General features: G+C 48.4%; 1 protein-coding gene across 3 annotated transcripts; it reads right to left on the bottom strand.

Moving 5' to 3' along the window:
* Window positions 1-1,133: 1,133 nt before the first annotated feature.
* LOC102574293 (zinc finger protein 850-like) lies at window positions 1,134-8,580 on the bottom strand. Of its 3 annotated transcripts, XM_019496654.2 has the most exons (3): window positions 8,360-8,580; window positions 7,216-7,387; window positions 1,134-6,411 (listed from the first exon to the last, which is right to left on the bottom strand). In XM_019496654.2, exon 3 carries the CDS (start codon window positions 6,332-6,334, stop codon window positions 4,025-4,027), a length of 2,310 nt encoding a protein of 769 aa, XP_019352199.2. In that variant the 5' UTR covers window positions 6,335-6,411; window positions 7,216-7,387; window positions 8,360-8,580; the 3' UTR covers window positions 1,134-4,024. The 3 variants fall into 3 exon arrangements, with proteins under 3 accessions (XP_019352199.2, XP_019352198.2, XP_006270089.3); XM_019496653.2 differs by lacking the exon at window positions 7,216-7,387 and having other exon boundaries at window positions 1,134-6,408; XM_006270027.4 differs by lacking the exon at window positions 7,216-7,387.
* Between the last annotated feature and the right edge of the window lie 9,013 nt (window positions 8,581-17,593).

Raw genomic sequence — 17,593 nt, forward strand, 5'->3', positions numbered from 1 at the left:
GTCATCAGATTGCCTCAAATCATTGATATTGACTTCTTTCAATGTTCTCATAAACCTTTCCACGCCATCTGTTTCTAATGTGCTTGTGATCTCCTATAATACACGATCCATATTACAAGTGTGATCAGTATAACCACCGTTACTAATGTATAATCCTTTTATAAATCATTTATAAAAATAACTTTAATATCAAACTTGACCCCTATTCTGTTAGGTAAGATTGACTTATGCTTTTAGGTCAGGGAGTATCAAAATCATTTGCTGTAGAGGGTATGAGTAGCAGTGTTACATGTGGACAAAAAACAGAATTTGTTTGAATCTAGTGAAGGTTCTAGGCTTGGGACATCTGACTGCCTAATCTCTATCCAAAAGCAGACATACCTAATGCTTTGAGCTAATGGGCAGATCCATCAGCCAAAATCTGCCCAAAACTAGTTTCTTTTAGACCAGGTTTGAAAATGGAAAATTTGTTACTCTCTTTTCAGGATACCATCATATCACCTACTCTGACCCCCCTCTATAACATAGGTCAGAGTGTGTGCTTACCACACAGCTGACTCGTTAAACATGCAGTAACCATGTTAGTGTCTGCACATGTGCCCCTATTAGGGTGCAAGAAACTAATAAACTCTGCAGCAAGATAGTACTTGTAAATACTACTTTGCTGCGGATTTTTTTCATGCACAGCAGCACACTTGTAGACGCTGAGTCAGCAGGCTGGGACATAAGGGTGCTTCAGTGCAGGGGTTGCCTGCTGGCTAGCCCCATGCTGAAGCACCCTTATGCCCCAGCCAGCCCCTCTGCAGCACAGAGCCCAGTCAGAGTAGCCCTGGGCTGGCAGGCTGACCCCCAGGTCCCCTAACAGCTGGGGCTGCTGTGACCCAGCTCACTGTGCTGCAGTCTGGGCGTGCATATACACTGTGCAAATGGGAGCAACACTCCACAGTTTATTAATGCACGTTAATGGCATGTGTAGATTCATCCAGTCACTCAGCTCCAACAGTACTAAGATTCCTTTGAAAATGTTCCTATTGGGAAGTTACAAGGTTTTATATATATATATATATATATATATACACACACACACACACACACACAAACACACGTTAGGAAAGAAAAGCAAGGAAGCCTGGAAGAAAATAATTATCTCATGTTTTCTGACACTTCCACCAACTTTTTTCAGCTGGAAAGAAAAGTCATAGTGGGTTTCTTTCCCTAACTTTATCCATGTCTAGAAATGTCTAGCTCTCTCAAGGAATTTTTCCTGTACTGCGAACTCACATCCATGTAACCCAGCACTCTTTTCTGCCCAGGGTAGTGGGTCTGACTCGATGATCAGTTGAGGTCCCTTCTGACCCTAGCATTTATGAATCTATGGACCATCAATGCAAAGAGGACAAAAAAGCCTCCAAACTCCTGGTGCAATAATGTATTCTTAGATACATACAGGGCTTCCACTACCATAGTGTCTGAGCATATCAGTCTTTAACACATTTATTTCCACATAACTCTTGTGAAATAGGGAGTGCTTTATCCCTATTGTACAGATACAAAAATGAGGTACAGGAAGCCAGATTTTTTTTTAAGCCGGTATTTAGGTGCTTAAACGTGCAGGTAGCTGCTGCCTCAATGGCCAAGCCTTTTTGTGGATCCAGCCCCAAATGCTACTTTAAGATCCTAAGTTCAAAATTTCGATCCCCACACCACTGTTTCCAAAGGCTGAAGGTGCCTTTCCACCAGTAAATGTTTTCACCAGTTAAGACTCCCATTCATCTTAAGTTCTACTGCTGGGTAGGCCAGGCACTGCCTCAGTTTTGACTGCACTGAGCAGCTGGGCATGTAGCTCAGAGCTCAGCTATCCTCGGCTTCCCAAATTAGGTGCTCCTTTGCTTTTCTCACTTGGTGGGGGGAGAAGGGCGGTTGGGGCTGAGCCTGATTCAATTAGCCTGTTCAGAGCACATTTACTGATGGGTCCCAAATAGAAATCATGACACTGACTCCCTTTTACCAAAGAGCCTGGTGTTTACAGTGCTGAAATGGGTCATGCAGGTTCAAATCCTTCATTGACCTGAAGGGATGTTTTAAACCTACATCTACCACCTCTGCAGAAAAGTGCCCTAACCACCAGGCCCCTGGACATTTTGGGATAGGAGTCTGCCATTTCCTTCTGCGGCAACAATTCAGCTCTGCATAAACTACTTAAAAATATGCTCTTGTACAGGGACTGGTACGTGCTACTTGTACCTGGGACTGTAATCCCAAGGTTGGAATTACACTTTGACTCCTGGGGGTCTGCAAAAAGCAACTGAGCTTCCCATCACAATGCCTTATAAAATCAGAGACCCTTCCAGGTTATGATTTTCAAATTTTACAGGGGGGCTCTAGTCTCTTATGGGGGGTCAGTCCTCCTCCCTGCCCAAGTTCCCCCACAATTCAAACCCTGCCCAGACCACTTTCTAGGTGACTGCCTTAATCACTAGGTTAGAGACATGGTAATACCTGGCCCAACAATTTTTTTTCCCCATATGAAATAGAAGAGTTTTAGCATAAAGGACCAAGACAATTCCACCCTAATATGTCCAGCAGCCTGATAGTTAGGGTGCTGTCCAGGAAGGTGGAAGAGGAAGATTCAAGTCTCCCAAGCCAGCTCTCCAACTGCTGGGCTATTGGCTAAAAGGGAGCTATTGCTGCCTCCACTACCACCATCACTATCTTCTCCTTTTCATGAGAAAGGTGCTTATCCCCTTTCTAATTCATGGAGAGTTAGGAAGGGGATGGCTGTGAACCCCAAGTGGAGAAATGCCTCCCTGCATCCTAACTCTTTGATGGGCAGGGTTTACGACTGCTCCCCCCACCCTCCAAGATTGTCAATGATCCAGCTTCAGCAGCACCCTTCTCAGTTGCCTGGCGGCTATGGATACCCTTCTCAGCGCCCTCTCAGCACATTGTGCAGCCCCTATGTGAGGGCTGCTGGGTCAGTTAAGCAGCTGTGCTCCTAACATTCAGGCTAGAAACGGATCTAGGGATTTCTCCTGGGACAAAGCCTTTTCTTATGGGATCCTGCAGAGTACAAGCCCATTGTCCTGCTTCAAACCCTACACAGTACCCGAGATAACAATTTTTCCTTGGACAATTGTGGCTAATTCAGTTAACTGTGATTCAAGCTGTGTGTGTAAATGATTGTCCCACATTTTGATGCAAGTCAAAGCCCAGGGCAGTGGAAACCAGTCTGCAGGGAGCTTTTTAGAAATGTGTCAGTGCTCCTGTTTTGTAGCTCTGAAGTACCAAAGCTCCTAGTGTGCACACAGGCTGTACTAGCAGAGGGAGCTCTTCCACTGCCAGAAAAACACTGACTCAGACTACCAGAGGTTGTATGTCTGAGATGGGCCCACATGACAGGGATTCAGCAGCACTGGCTAAGGCAAGTCATCTTTTTACAGCCCTGGTTGACATGGCTCCATTGGTAGAACTTCATAATGTAGCCTAAATCCAAATGGATTAGGTCACAGGTCAGTAACCTACACCCTGGGCTTGATCCAGCCCACAAGGATGCTGATCCTGGCCCAGAGGTCTTACCCAGCCCAGGGCATGAGGTGGCACAGCTGTACTGAACCATCCACAGCAATCCTTGCTGCTCTCCCTTGCCTGTGTTTTTCTCACTGCAGAGGGCCCAGGTATCTGTAGAGAAGGTAAATGCAGACAGCCTGAGCTCTTATGGGAGTGGGGGCAGAGACCTGTGCTGTGCAGCAAGGAGCCAGGTCACATGTTCTGCCCTGTGTAGCAAGAGGCAGCTGCCACCCGGATTAGCCGAGGGCCTAACTCCTGCTGATTTCAGCCTTCAAACACCAAGACACCTTTGGAAATCCTGCCTGGAGTGACCTGCCAAAGGTCAGAGAGAGAAACTCTCAGGCAGAAGAGGGAACTCAACTGAGGTCTTTCTCCTGCTAGGCCCTCCCTCACCCCTGGGCCACACTTCCTCCCATTGTTGCAGTGAGTGCCAGGCCTTCCTACTAGCTCCAGGACCTTATGCTGTGTGGGTCACTTGATGGGCAATGAGGTGGGAGCTGGTGCTGAAGCCCTTGCCACAGTGGGTGCACTTGTAGGGCTTCTCAGGCAGGTGGGAGCGCTGGTGGACCACCAGGTGCGAGCTCTGGGAGAAGCGGCGCCCACACTCTGGGCACCCATAGGGCTTCTCCCCGGTGTGTGTTCGCCCATGCTTCACCAGGTCTGAACGCCGGGCAAAGCTCCGGGGGCAGTGGGTGCACTTATGTGGCCGGTCAGTGGCATGGCCACTCTGGTGGGCCAGCAGAGCCGCCCGGGTCCCAAAGCCACCCCCACAGTCAGGGCAGGCGTGGGACTTCCCTTCAGCATGGACACGCTGGTGGGTGAGCAAGTTGGAGCGCTGGCTGAAGCTGCGCCCACACTCAGGGCAGACGTAGGGTCTCTCCCCAGTGTGGACACGTCGGTGGGCAGCCAGGTTGGAGCTCTGGGCAAAGCCCTTTCCGCAGTGGGGGCACACGTAAGGCTTCTCCCCTGTGTGGACACGTTGGTGCTTGACAAGCACAGAGCTGTCACGAAAGCCACGGCCACAGTCAGAGCAGTGGTAAGCGCGCTCGCCTGTGTGGGTGCGGCGGTGCACCACCAGGGCCGAGCTGGTGTTAAAGTTGCGCTGGCAGACAACGCAGGTGTACGGCCTCTCCCCCGTGTGCACACGCTGGTGCTTTATCAGGTTTGAGCTCTGGCTGAAGCTCTTCCCGCAGTCTGAGCACCGGAATGGTTTCTCCAGCACCCGGCAGTGTGAAAGGGCTAGGCCTAAGCAGGGGCTTTCCTGGCAGGTGGCACTAGGGTGTCTGTGCTCCGCATGCCAGGCAGCAGGCTCTGGGCTGTGTCCTGTGTCTGTATCCAAGTGAGTCCACAGCTGTGAGCCCCTACTGGACCTTTGCTCGGGGTCAGCACTCCTATCTCCCCGGTGGTGACTTAAATGGGCCTCCAGTGAGGAGTTAGGGGGTGCTGGGCTTGGGCTTAGCCTTTGTCCAGCATTGCGGCAGGGATGGGACCCATCCCTTCTGTTTGCTGTCCACTGTGTGGTGGGGTCACAGCAAGGTGAGGCAGGCCTGGCACTTGCCTTTACCCTTGTGCTATTAGCACCAGGATGGGATTTCACCTCTAGATGGGTATTAAGCTTTGGCTGGGCACTGAAACCTTCTTCACAGTCTTTGCCAGGATGGCATCTTTCCACCCGAGGGGCTGCCCCATCATCCACTGCAGTGAGGCTCTGACCCTCCCTGCTCTGGGTTTCCTGAGGGGTAACTAGTGGGGCAGAGCCTGAGCCATCCAGGCCCACAAAGGGCCTCCTGGCCTGGTGCAACCTGCGATGGGTGATGAGGTGTGAGCTCTGGCTGAAGCCCTTGCCGCAGTCGGGGCACTGGTAAGGGCGCTCGCCTGTGTGGACACGCTGATGTTTGTTAAGGTCGGAGCGGCGGCTGAAGCCACGCTGGCATTCAGAACAGGTGTAGGGGCGCTCACCTGTGTGGGTCCGCCCATGAGCCATCAGGGCTGAGTGGCTGGGGAAGCTCTTTGGGCAGTCAGAGCAGAGGTGGGGCCGGTGGGTAGTGTGGCGCCGACGGTGCACGAGCAGTTGGGCACCTGTGCCAAAAGCTTCCCCACAGTCGGGGCAGGTGTGGGGCCTGTCCTCAGTGTGGACACGCTGGTGGGCGACAAGGTTGGACTGCTGGCTGAAGTGACGCCCGCACTCAGGGCACCCATAGGGGCGTTCCCCAGTGTGGGTGCGGCGATGGGCGGCCAGATTGGAGCTGGTGCTGAAGCGTTTGCAGCAAGCCGGGCAGGCGTAGGGTCTCTCCCCAGTGTGGACGCGCCGGTGGGCAGCCAGGTTGGAGCTCTGGCTGAAGCCCTTCCCACAGTGGGCACACTTGTAGGGCTTCTCCCCCGTGTGGGTGCGCCAGTGCTTGATGAGCACTGAGCCCTCGCTGAAACCCCGGCCGCAGTCGGGGCAGCGGTAGGCACGCTCGCCAGTATGGGTGCGCCGGTGCACAATGAGGGCTGAGCTGGTGTTGAAGCTCTTGCTGCAGCTAGAACACTTGTAGGGGCGCTCGCCCGTGTGCAGCCGCTGGTGCGTTAGCAGGTTGGAGCTCTGGGAGAAGCTCCGTCCACACACGCTGCACTTGTAGGGCCTCTCAGCTGGGACAGCACTGTCATCTCGGGCTCTTCCTCCACAGAGGGAACTGGGTTTGTCCTCTGGTCTCCCTGAACGTTGCCTTTTGGCCCTGCCCCAACTCTCGCCAGCTTCTTCCTCCTCAGGTCTTCCCGAGACCATTGCAGGTGGGTCTGCTCTGTCAGGACCTTCCTGATGGGAGGCTGCCTCCTCACCCTCACTCTTGATCCCATCAGCTGCTGGTGGGGAAAAAGACAGGGTGAGAGAGAGGAAGAACCCAAACAGGTCATTCCCTGTGCCAGGAAGAAAGGAGACCTCAGGAACATCAGGGGGAGGACTAGGCTAAGCTGACACCCAGGAGCTGAATCCTGAAAACAACACAGGCTATTGAGCAGGCTGGAGGAACCCACTGGGGGCAGTTCTGTCACTGCTCTTACACAGGAGGTCACACTAGCTGATCAGAACAGGCCACTCTGGACTCAAAACCTGAAGGGAGGGTGGAAATCTTTAGAAGAAGGAGGGGTCAGTGCTAGGCATATCTACATTGCGGGGCTGCTGCCACCATAGCCACAGCAGCAGAGCAAAAGGGGTTTTTCTGCTAGCTTAGCTACTCTGCCTCCAAAACTGACACAAACTAAGCTGGCAGAAGCCTTCTTCTGCCAGCAAGCTTCACACCCTGCCGCCTTTATGTAGTTCTGCTGGCAGATCTCTGTGGCTAGGGCATGCGATCCCTTCTCTAACTGAGAAAATGGCTACATTTATTTTAAGGAGGGTAAAAAAAAAAGATCAAGCAAAATAAGAAATTAATCACAGCTAAACATTTTTCTAAAGTGAAATCAAGTCTTATTTTTTTTACTAAAAACCTCCAAAAGACTGTTTCAGGTCAATCCAAAGACTTTTTTTTCCCTTTGGTTCTACCACTGAAAGCCCCCATCGATTATAAGAGAATCCAGGTTGTTCCTGGGGTTAGGTTTCCTAGCCTTCAAAAAGATAAGAGTTTGCAAGCCAGATGTGGGTCATACATAGCTGCAGGAAACAGTTACCTGTAACCGATGGGCGTGCTAGCGGATTGCTGCGGCTTTTATTTGGAAGGGCATCCTTCCTCCACCAGCTCTGCGGGACTTTTTAGGAGCTCAAGCTGACTGGAATAGTGGTGCCCTTGGAAGTAAATGCCACACCAGACAGCTGTGCCACCCACTTGTCTCCTGCAATGTGCTGCAAATTAAATCAATTGTGAACACCTACATAGGATCAATCTGGATTGTACAGTATTTCTACAGTTCTGTTTAAGTTTCACTCCTCTTCAGCATTTGGTCTAATATCCAGCAGGGTAGGGAACTCTCCAGTCACTAGCCAGGGAGGATGGCTTTGCTGTGGGAGAACACTGCTTCTGCAACCCAGTGAATGAAAAGTGAGGTTTCCCAAATGCTTGGGGCAGAGAAGATGGAGGCTTCATTCCCCATCCACTCCTTTACTTTAACCCTTGTCCTTCCTTATGTTGGGCAGGCAAAGTACACGGATGCCATTACTGTATTAAGAAGGATAGTACCTATACCTGCCAGCGCAGTTCCCCCACAGGTGTATACACTAACCTTTATATTACAAAGGCTTAAAATAAGATTTTTCTGAAGGAACTAGTTTTGAGGTTTTTTGGTGCTTAACCTGAGAAAGCTTAAACTCCTGATTTTCAAAAGGCACACGCTCAGTGCTTTTGAACAATAAGGACCCTCTGTCTCCAGGTGCATGCTCAGGGGAAAACACACATATACACATCAGCCTGTGCATATGTGTGTGTATACATCTTGGCTCAGTGGAGGACCTGGTAACCTGTTATGTTCACATCAACTCCTGCAACATTACCTCCAGTCTCATGATATCTGAGGTTTCTTGCCAGCTGCTGGATTCACCAGTTTGATTTAAACAAAGTATGTTTTAGCCCTCGCGGCCGCAGAGGAAAGCTTGGAAGCGTGTTTGCTGCATACTCCCAAGGCAGGAGGCAAAAAAAGGAGAGCCTCAACCTTCACTACTCATGAGCTCTTGGGGTTGAGTTGCCAACGGTCCTATGTCCCAGTTCCTTAAAAGGTCACCTTTGCTTACTAAGCAGGAGTTAGGCTGCACTATGCTAGCAGCTGAGCTGTAGTACCGTGGGGCTGCCTGAGCCGGGCTGTCCGTTACGCCAACTCTTACCTGGATCCATGTCAAGGGCCCCTGTACACAAGCCCTGCCAGGTAAATGGGGGGCTCCCCAGCCAACTAGAGATGCTTCACCGAGACACCAGGACAGCAGATCTTGCATCCCTGCCTGTCGCCTTTTGTGTCTCCACTGCAGGGGCATTGTGGGACATGTAGTCTGCATTGCAAAGTGCACTGGGAGGAGTAGTTTACATTGCAGCAAGCAGGGGGAAAAATGTGTTTTCCCATGCCTTGCATTTTAGGAGACAACCCCTCGCTTGCAAAGGATTGTATGGAATGTAGTCTTTTGCCAGGCATTATGGGAAAATATGTAGACACTGCAGAGCATTGTGGGAAACATAGTCCCATCTGTACAGCACTAGAAGCGGAGTTTGGGAAAGAAAGGGAGCACGTGGGCTCCTGGATACTAGGGGGAGTTTGTCTCCTCTTTCACCCACCTGCTTTGCAGAGGTTTCTTTCTGAGGAGGGTTGAGCTGGTGGGGAGGTTCTTTATTTTCATATTTTCCAGGTTTCCTCTGCAACAGAGAGCTAACCATCTCAACACTTTTTTTTCTGTACATTGGCAAAATGTTGTCATCAACACCCCTGTGGACACTCTTGTTCTGCTATCAGAAGAGCTGGCTTTGGAATCAGTAATCACTATAAGCCGCATCAAATTAACAACCTTCCCTAGGAAACCTATTCTAGGGGACTGTCAGAGTCCAGTGCTGCGATTCGTAACCAGGGTGCCGCAGCACCCTTGGATGCCTTGAGATCCTTTCAGAGGTGCTGCGGGGTGCCACACAACGCTAGCACTGGTAGGTGCACAAACAGGGTTCATAAGATAAACCCAAAGATTTCAAATAAGAAGCCGTAGTGTGGTCTCAAATACATTCTGACCTGCTGTGGGTCTGTTTCTGAGTTCTTTGCAACCGAAAAATGGATTTTTGATGTTTCTTCAGTCAAAAAAGGAACGAAGACTGAAAGCTGACATTTTCTGAGGGGTGCCTGGAGTCCAACAAGGGGTTGCTTGAGTCTAATGAAGTGAGAACTACTGGTCTGGTGAAACTGTATTGTTTAAATCAGGGGTGGACAATTATTTCGGACAGAGGGCTGCTTACTGAGTTTGGCAAGCCATCAAGGGCCACATGACAGGCAGCCAGGGGCAGATAAATATTAATTTTCTAAATTTTTTAGGGACCCTGCAGGCCAGATAGAATGGCCTGGTAGGCCACATTCAGCCCACGGGCTGCATTTGCCAACCCCTGGTTTAAATGTACACCTTGGGTCGTCGTTTCCATGGCAAAATAAAATTAAGTAAGCAAGCATACATCCCCTCCCCCTTCCTCCCACACACGCATAAATGTGTACAGGCATACTTCCCTTTGTGGAAGCTTTCCCTTTATAAAATGAAAACTAAGAATAAAATATCATTACATAATCCTACGAGCTTCAGTCATATCAAATATCACTTGGTTTACAATGAAATGGAAATATTTGGAGCTACTCTCCCCTGCATTTTGGTATGTTTCTCTAAGCTTTATTTTCACTTAATCTTTGCAATGTTCTCCCCTGCCTCACCATGAACACTTTTGGTAAATTGAATTTAGGTCTCTATACAAGAAACTTGCACCTGATCATTCCAAGGTTTAGCCCAAGGTGAGTTACACTGGTGCAACCCCCTGGATGATTGCAATTTTGGATTTACGAACTTCACCTCTGTTTTTGGCACCTACCTCCCGCCCACCCCCACCTTTTTTTTTTTTTTTTTTTTTTTTTTTTTTTGTATCTGGCCTCTCATCCACCAAGCTTGGGGTTGGGTTGTCCTACCATCCCCACGCAGCTTTGATGGGGAACAGAGCAGTAAAATAGCTGCCTTCCAAGCACTTGACCTGAGTTCATTTCTTGGCCGGCACACAACGGCTGTCTCCTATGGTTGCTTTTGTGGATCATGTACTGCAGTCAAACTCAGCGTAGTAGAGAATTCACTTCCTAGCTCTGCCAGAGACTCCTTGAGTGACCTTGGGCAACTCACTTAATTTCTTTTCACCTTGCTTCCCCCAGCTTTCACATGGTGGCATTGCTATACCCATCTGTTACAAAGGGGAAATACATTTACTAATGGCCATAAGGGACTCCGATTTGATAGTGACTGGGACCATAAACATACAGAGGAGTGATAGGTTAATTGATTCTGACTATATTGATGGAAGCAATAAACATTCCAAGAAATATGTCTCTTCATCTCCAAGTTACCCAAAGAGGCATCACTTCCAGGCTCATAGCTATTTGATGATATGATTCAGAACAATACAATGGAATGGGAATAACAATACACAGAGACATTATACCAGCAGCAGCAAGAACTCACCTCCATCACCTCGACAGACAAAATATAAGGGCTTCTACCAGCCACTCTCCCTTCAGACAGCTCAGCACAGTATGTCTGCACGAGCCCGTAGCAACCCAAGTTAGCTAAATTGACTTAATGTTGACCCCAGGGCTAATTTGGAGCTGCTTTTCTACACTAGTATTACTGTAGACTTGCACAGACATAAGTTGCATCACAATAGCTTGTACAGGTATGCTTTCTTAGAGATACAATTGTTTTATCCGTCTATATCCTGGGTTTGGTTTAAGGAAAGCAGAACGTTTCACTGGTTTCAGTTCTGAATCCAGGGTTTTCTTCTGGAAAAAGCAGCAGACGGATAGACCGCCCAAGAATCAAACTCTTCAAAGCCCGTTGCTTCTCAGGCCTTGTGTCTGGCACTGAGAAGCAAATACCCCCAAGACATTGCAATTACTAGCTGGAATGGGACAATGCTGACATTTTCTTGTACAGTGATTGGAGCAGGAGCATAGCTAATGCACGGGCATGGGGGAGTTCTGTTTTCTGAGACAGAGTGATCCTAAACTGCTAAGAAGCAGCTCTCAGATTTTGCTTCAACTAATGTTTTATTTTCCTGCCTTCACCCTTGGGGCCTTTGCTTTGGAAACATCTAGTGCAGAAATGCTCATTTAAAACTGCATAGTGATGAAAGCTGGCCAGGAAATTACTCTGCCTACTGCGTATATAGTCTGCAGCACAAAAGAAGCCTCAGGAAAGTACTGACTGTCCATGTATCATGGAGGAATTTTAGCCAATGTAAAACCTGTGACAACGGCCTGGGTGAAATTATCTCCTGGTGTATTTTTATCTTTTCTGTGGTTAATTTTCTCCCACAACAAAGTTACTGTTTGAAACAGTACTTTGTTTTCCCCAGATCTGCCATTTTTTGTGTGTGATGGCCATTATTTTAGCTGTACAAACAGTATGGAGATGTGTCTATTGTCCCTGGAAGGAGGTGCAGCCTTCAGGGGGCTACAGATAGGCAGCAGTTAATAGGTTACCAGGCTGGCAACCTGGAGGCCAGCTGCAACTGGCCGGTATTAAATGAAGGTAGATCCACTAAAAGAGGGTTAAAAGCTGCAGGAGGAGAGTATCAGGAGGAAGAAGCACAGAGCCTGGGTTGCATTTCTCAGGGACTGACCACAGCTTTTACTTTTGCTTTACACATTTGCTTATTATGCTGTTTGTTTTGTTTGCTGAGGACCGTGCCTGCAGTGTCGCTTCTGACTGATAAAAGCTATTTTTATTTAAAAAGAGCTGCCTGCTTCACTCCATGGGACTTTTTCGGTACTCTGTCCTTTTGTAGAAGTTAGCTCCCTCTCCTAGAGCTAAGGAATAAAATAGCCCTTTGAGGTGAGGGTCAGGAGGGTCAGGGACTGTAATGGCTTCTAGTCCAAGGACCTAGGGCAGCGATGCTCAACCAGGTGCCATGAGATCTGTTTAAGAGTGTTGCACAATATTAGCACTATTAGGTGTGAAAACACTGACATGTGATTAACATGATAAACACAGAGCCTTTTAAAATTGGAATCCATGACATCAACAGCATTCTGACCTGCTGTGGTCTTTACAATTTCTTTGCAAGAGACAAATTGCTTCAGTATTTTTCTGCCATCATAAAACAAGTGAAACCTAAGAGCTGGCACATTCTGAAAGATGCCTTGAGTCTAAAAGGGCTCCAAACCCCTAAGCTAGGGACTCATCCTCTCTAGAAGCTGGGACCAGGTGCATAACTGAGGAGGGACGACAGGGCAACTGCCCCAGGCAGGTCCGTGGTGGCAGTGATGGGAGGTTCAGAATATCAGCCCCAGCTGCTCCTGCCCTGTGCACATCCACTGCCCCAGATGCACAGCTGCCCTATTACACCTCTTGGGGTGTGTGGTGGCCAGAACCAGAGGGGTTACTATCATGAGCAAAAAATATATGCTCTTGGAGACATTCAGGTGATTGTCTAAGCAGTTAAGATTAGCTAATGCAAAGCTTGCAAGTTTGCAACTCACAAGTGGAATTTGTCTGTCACAATTTAACCGAAGTGTTGAATCTAGCTGTTTGCACTGATCATGGGACCACTGATCCCCCAAAATAAGCAGAGCTACAAGATTAGCTGATCTAACAGGTTTTTTAAAAGTCAAGCCATAACAAGATCTGACCACCTAATATAATTAGCATATTCCAAGGAATCCAGGAATAAGAAACTAAGGGCAGAGTAATGCTAATTTCAAACCTCAAAGTAATATGGTATAATTTGCTTATTGGGTGAAGCTGAGTTTGGGCAGTAACCTTTCATGATAATTTCTAACACCTTTTGATTCCCCAGCCAGTGCAATCCCTTGCCTGTCCCTTCAGCCAATCAAGGAGGGAGATGGAAATCTTATCCCCTTCCCACAGGCTCCCCTTCCATCCCTGTTGTTTTTCCCTTTCTGTCACTGTGTGGCACTCCCTGATGTCTAAGGGGGCAGCATGGGCTCCAAACTAAGCTCCCCTGTCTTTGAAATGTTTTGGTTTTCTTCTGATTTTCAGTGAAAAGAAGCAGCTGCTTAGACCTAGGGGGACAACAGTACTTTATTGCTTAGAAAGTGCCACCTGGCAGAAATGGAGGTGCCCAAGGGAATTAGGCATGGATGGTACGAGGTGGTAGTTGACCGATGGCTTTGAAAATGCTTGAATGTTGTACTAACCCACTTGAAAAGGCCATTAAGATCCAGGTCCTTAATGTGACTTAGGTGCCTAACACCCACATTGAAATCAAAATGGATTAGGTGCCCTCATGCCTCTGACTGTATGGGCCTTATCATCTAGAAGTGTCCTAAGTACGTTACAAATGTATAATAACAAGTTCCTGTGCCAAAGAGTTCTTGTTTCACGGCCTTTAGCAAAGTAGTGTCCACATTCTTCAGATAGAGAAAGGGAAGAAGAGAGGCTACAGAACAGGCTGCAAAAAGATAGAGTCCTAACCTTGGGAAAAGGGGTCATGCTGCATCAACATGCAGTGATGCCTCAGGTCAGCCTGGAAAAGCTGGGAGGGAAGCAGGATGGAGCTGCACTAGGCAGACAGAGAAGCAGGAGAAACAGCTAGGATCCAGACCTGGACACAGGCATGGGCTAACCTGGCAGCTGCCTGGGGCTGGGACAGAAAGGGGGCCTGAAAATTAAAAAAAAAATTACAATTGCAAAGAAAAGTTTTAATATTGAGCACATACAATGTTATCAATTGAGAACAAATTATTTAAACACATTGATACCACAGGTGTGATAAAGACTTTTGTGACAAAAAAACAAATCATTATCTTTAGCAAAGGGGGCCCAATACTAAAAGTTTGCCTGGGGCCACCAGGAGTCCAAGTATGAAACTGCTGGGAACAGAAACAGAGAAGAACAAGGACAGTCGCCAGCAGATTGAGGGAAGTGGTTATTCCCCTCTATTCAGCACTAGCGAGGGCACATCTGGACTACTGTGTCCAGTTTTGGGCACCCCACTACAGAAAGGATGTGTGCAAGTTGGAAAGAGTCCAGTGGAGGGCACTTAAATGGTTACAGGGTTAGGGCACATGACTTCTGAGGAGAGGCTGAGGGAACAGGGCTTATTTAGTTTTCAGAAGAGAAGACCAAAGTGGGATTTGATAGCACCTTTCAAGTACCTGAACTCCAAGCAGGTATCGCTGGGGCTGGTGGCAGTGGCAGATGAAAGGAGCTGGTGTCACCAGGACTGCTGGAAAAAGGAGTCTGGCTGCAGAGCTACCCCAGCCCTGCTGTACACTCCAGAGCAGTGGGATGCACCATGGGCTGGATCATGCCTGGGCCAGGCAGGACAGAGGGACCCACTGTGGCCCAGACAAAGTCTGTTCATGGACTGCATCCAGCCCACAGGCCGTATTTTGCCCACTCCTGCCCCAGGGCCTGGCAGGAGGCAGCTGCAATGACATCTCTGCCCAGTCCCCAGAGGCAGGTGATCAGAGAGTGCTCTGGGGGTCTCTTGGGCAGGGTAAGGAATCGTCCCAGACTCCCACAAGGCTGAGCCCTGCTTCTGGCACTGATTCTCTTTCCCTCTCTCTCCATCCTGCAGCAAATGCGACCATGGATTCAGACACAGCTCATCCCAACCTTATTCTGTCTGCAGATAGGAAGGTTGTTACATGGGGGAAGAACTGGCAGAGTCTGCCAAACAAGCCTGGGAGCTATGACACACAGTGCTGCATGCTGGCCTGTAAGGGATTCACCTTTGGGAAACATTGCTGGGACGTGGAGGTGGGGGATAATGGAGCCTGGGCTGTTGAGGGGTTGCCAAAGGATCTGTAAAGAGGATGGGATGGAACAAGCTTAAGCCTGAGCAAGGGATCTGTACCATGCACTCACATCCCATAAAGCCTGTTTGTCCCTGAGGTGGAAACCCCAGAAAGATCTGGGTCTCTCTGGACTATGAAGGGGGGAAGGTGACATTTTCTGATGCTGATTATGGGGCCACATTCTTTGCTTCATCTTTCAAAAGGGAAAGAGTCTACCCTTGGCTTTGGGTCTGGCAGTCTCAGCTCACACTCTGTTCCTGAGACATCAGCTGAACTATCCACTTGGAGACCATAAAAGAGACCTCTCTACTCTTTTGCACCGAGCAGCCAAATTCCCTGTGAGCAAAAGAATTAAAGTTTCTTTTCTCTATGAGCAGAAGAATTGAAAGTATTTTCTGATTTATCAAAACAATGCAGAAAAGAATGATCAGACTAGGCATAAAGATAATGTTGACCCACCTATTTATTTCTGGTTTCTCTGACCCAACAGGACACTGGCATGCTGCTGGTTCACAGAGTAAAATACAGTAGATGGTGGGGGATGCAGGAAAAGTAGTGAGAGGAAGTACAGATTAAATCTAGAGAATAAGTCAATAGAGAAAATTAAGAGTCTCCATGTTAGATGAATGTTGTATTTAGGTTAACTTTTTTGGATATTTTTATTTTCTGCTACTGAATATTATATTGTTATGAGTCATTCACAGTCATTGTCTTTGTCAGAAAAAGCCAATGGATTGCCTCTTCAGGACTCAAAATATGCTGGAATACACTGATTTTTCTGGATAATGAAGGGCTTCTGATTGCATCTTCTTTGTTGATATAGAAATAAACACTGGAGCAATCCTATAAGACTCTATCCTACAAAGTGCTATGTTGGTTATTTTAGACTGAGCTTCTTCCTGGACAGTGGAACCAATGGAAATGCATGAAAGAAGTCCCCATCTCATTTAAAAAAATAAATGAATCCTATTTCTGCTAGATCACATTCAGATGCTTTTACCTAATTCATATGTACATATTTCCAGGTAGGGAAGCATGAGCTACTCAGACATTACCTTGACAGAGACAAGGATCTAGATGGGGTTTTTTAAATTACGTAGCTATAACAGAGTTTAGAGGCAGAAGCACAGATGTCATAGTTTCATAGTAGCTAGGGTCAGGAGGAACCTGAACAGATCATCTAGCCTGACCCCCTGCCACAGGCAGGAATGAATGCTGGGTTCACAAGACCCCAGACAGGTGATCGTCCAACCTCCTCTTGAATTTGCTCAAGGTAGGGGCAAGGACCACCTCCCTGGGAAGTTGGTTCCAGATTTTGGCCACCCTAACTGTAAAATATTGCCTTCTGATCTCTAACCTAAACCTATTCTCCATCAGGTTATTACCATTGTTCCTCATCACCCCAGGTGGTGCTGGGGAGAAAAGATCTCTTCCTATCTGCTGTTGATCCCCCCTGATGAGCTTGTAGGCAGCCCCCAGGTCCCCCCTCAGCCTCCTCTTGCTAAGGCTGAACAGGTTCAGGTCCCTCAATCTCTCCTCATAGGGCCTGTCCTGCTGCCCTCTCACCAAGTGGGTGGCCCTGCTCTGAACTCTCTCCAGGCTGGCCACATCCCTTTTGAAGTGCAGTGCCCAGTACTGGACGCAGTACTCCAACTGCGGCCTGACCAATGTCGCATAGAGGGGGAGTATCACCTCTGGACTGGCTTGAGATGCACCTTTGGATGCATGACAAGGTAGCGTCTTGCTGGCTGCGGTCTGGCATTGGCGGCTCATGTTCATCTTGGAGTCAATAATGACTCCAAGATCCCTTTCCGCCTCTGTGCTTTCAAGAGGGGAACTCCCCAGCCTGTATGTATGCTGTGGATTCCTTCTCCCAAAGTGCAGCACCTTGCATTTGTCTACAGTGAACCCCATCCTATTCTCATCCGCCCACTTTTGTAGTCTGTCTAAATCTAGTTGCAGCCTCTCTCTCCCTTCAAGTGTGTCCACCTCGCCCCACATCTTAGTGTCATCTGCAAACTTGGACAGTGTGCCACAGTTACCTAATTTATTGATGAGAATGGGGTGAGAGACAGTGTCAAAGGCCTTCTTAAAGTCTAGAAAGACTACATCCATGGCAACATCATCATCCAAGGGTTTAGTTACGTGATCATAAAAGGCAATCAGGTTGGTCAGGCAGGACCTGCCTTTGATGAACCCGTGCTGGTTGCCCCTCAGCATGATCTCCCCTGCAGGCCCCCCACAGATGTGCTCCTTGATGATTCTTTCCAAGAACTTCCCGAGCACCGAAGTCAGGCTTATGGGCATATAGTAACTTGGGTCCTCCTTCCTCCATTTCTTGAAAATTGGGACCATATTAGCTAGTTTCCAATTCTTTGGCACCTGGCCAGATGACCACGAATGCTCATACAGCTGGGCCAAGCGCTCTGCAATGACCGCTCCCAGCTACCTCAACACCCTTGGGTGGAGGGCATCTGGACTTGCAGACTTAAAAATGTCCGGCCTTTCCAGAAGATCCCTACCTACATCTGCACTGACTGAAGGCCTGACAGAGCTATCCCCAAGATTGTCCCTACCT

The sequence above is a fragment of the Alligator mississippiensis genome, chromosome 11, assembly GCF_030867095.1.
Source record: "Alligator mississippiensis isolate rAllMis1 chromosome 11, rAllMis1, whole genome shotgun sequence".
Lineage (NCBI taxonomy): Eukaryota > Metazoa > Chordata > Crocodylia > Alligatoridae > Alligator > Alligator mississippiensis.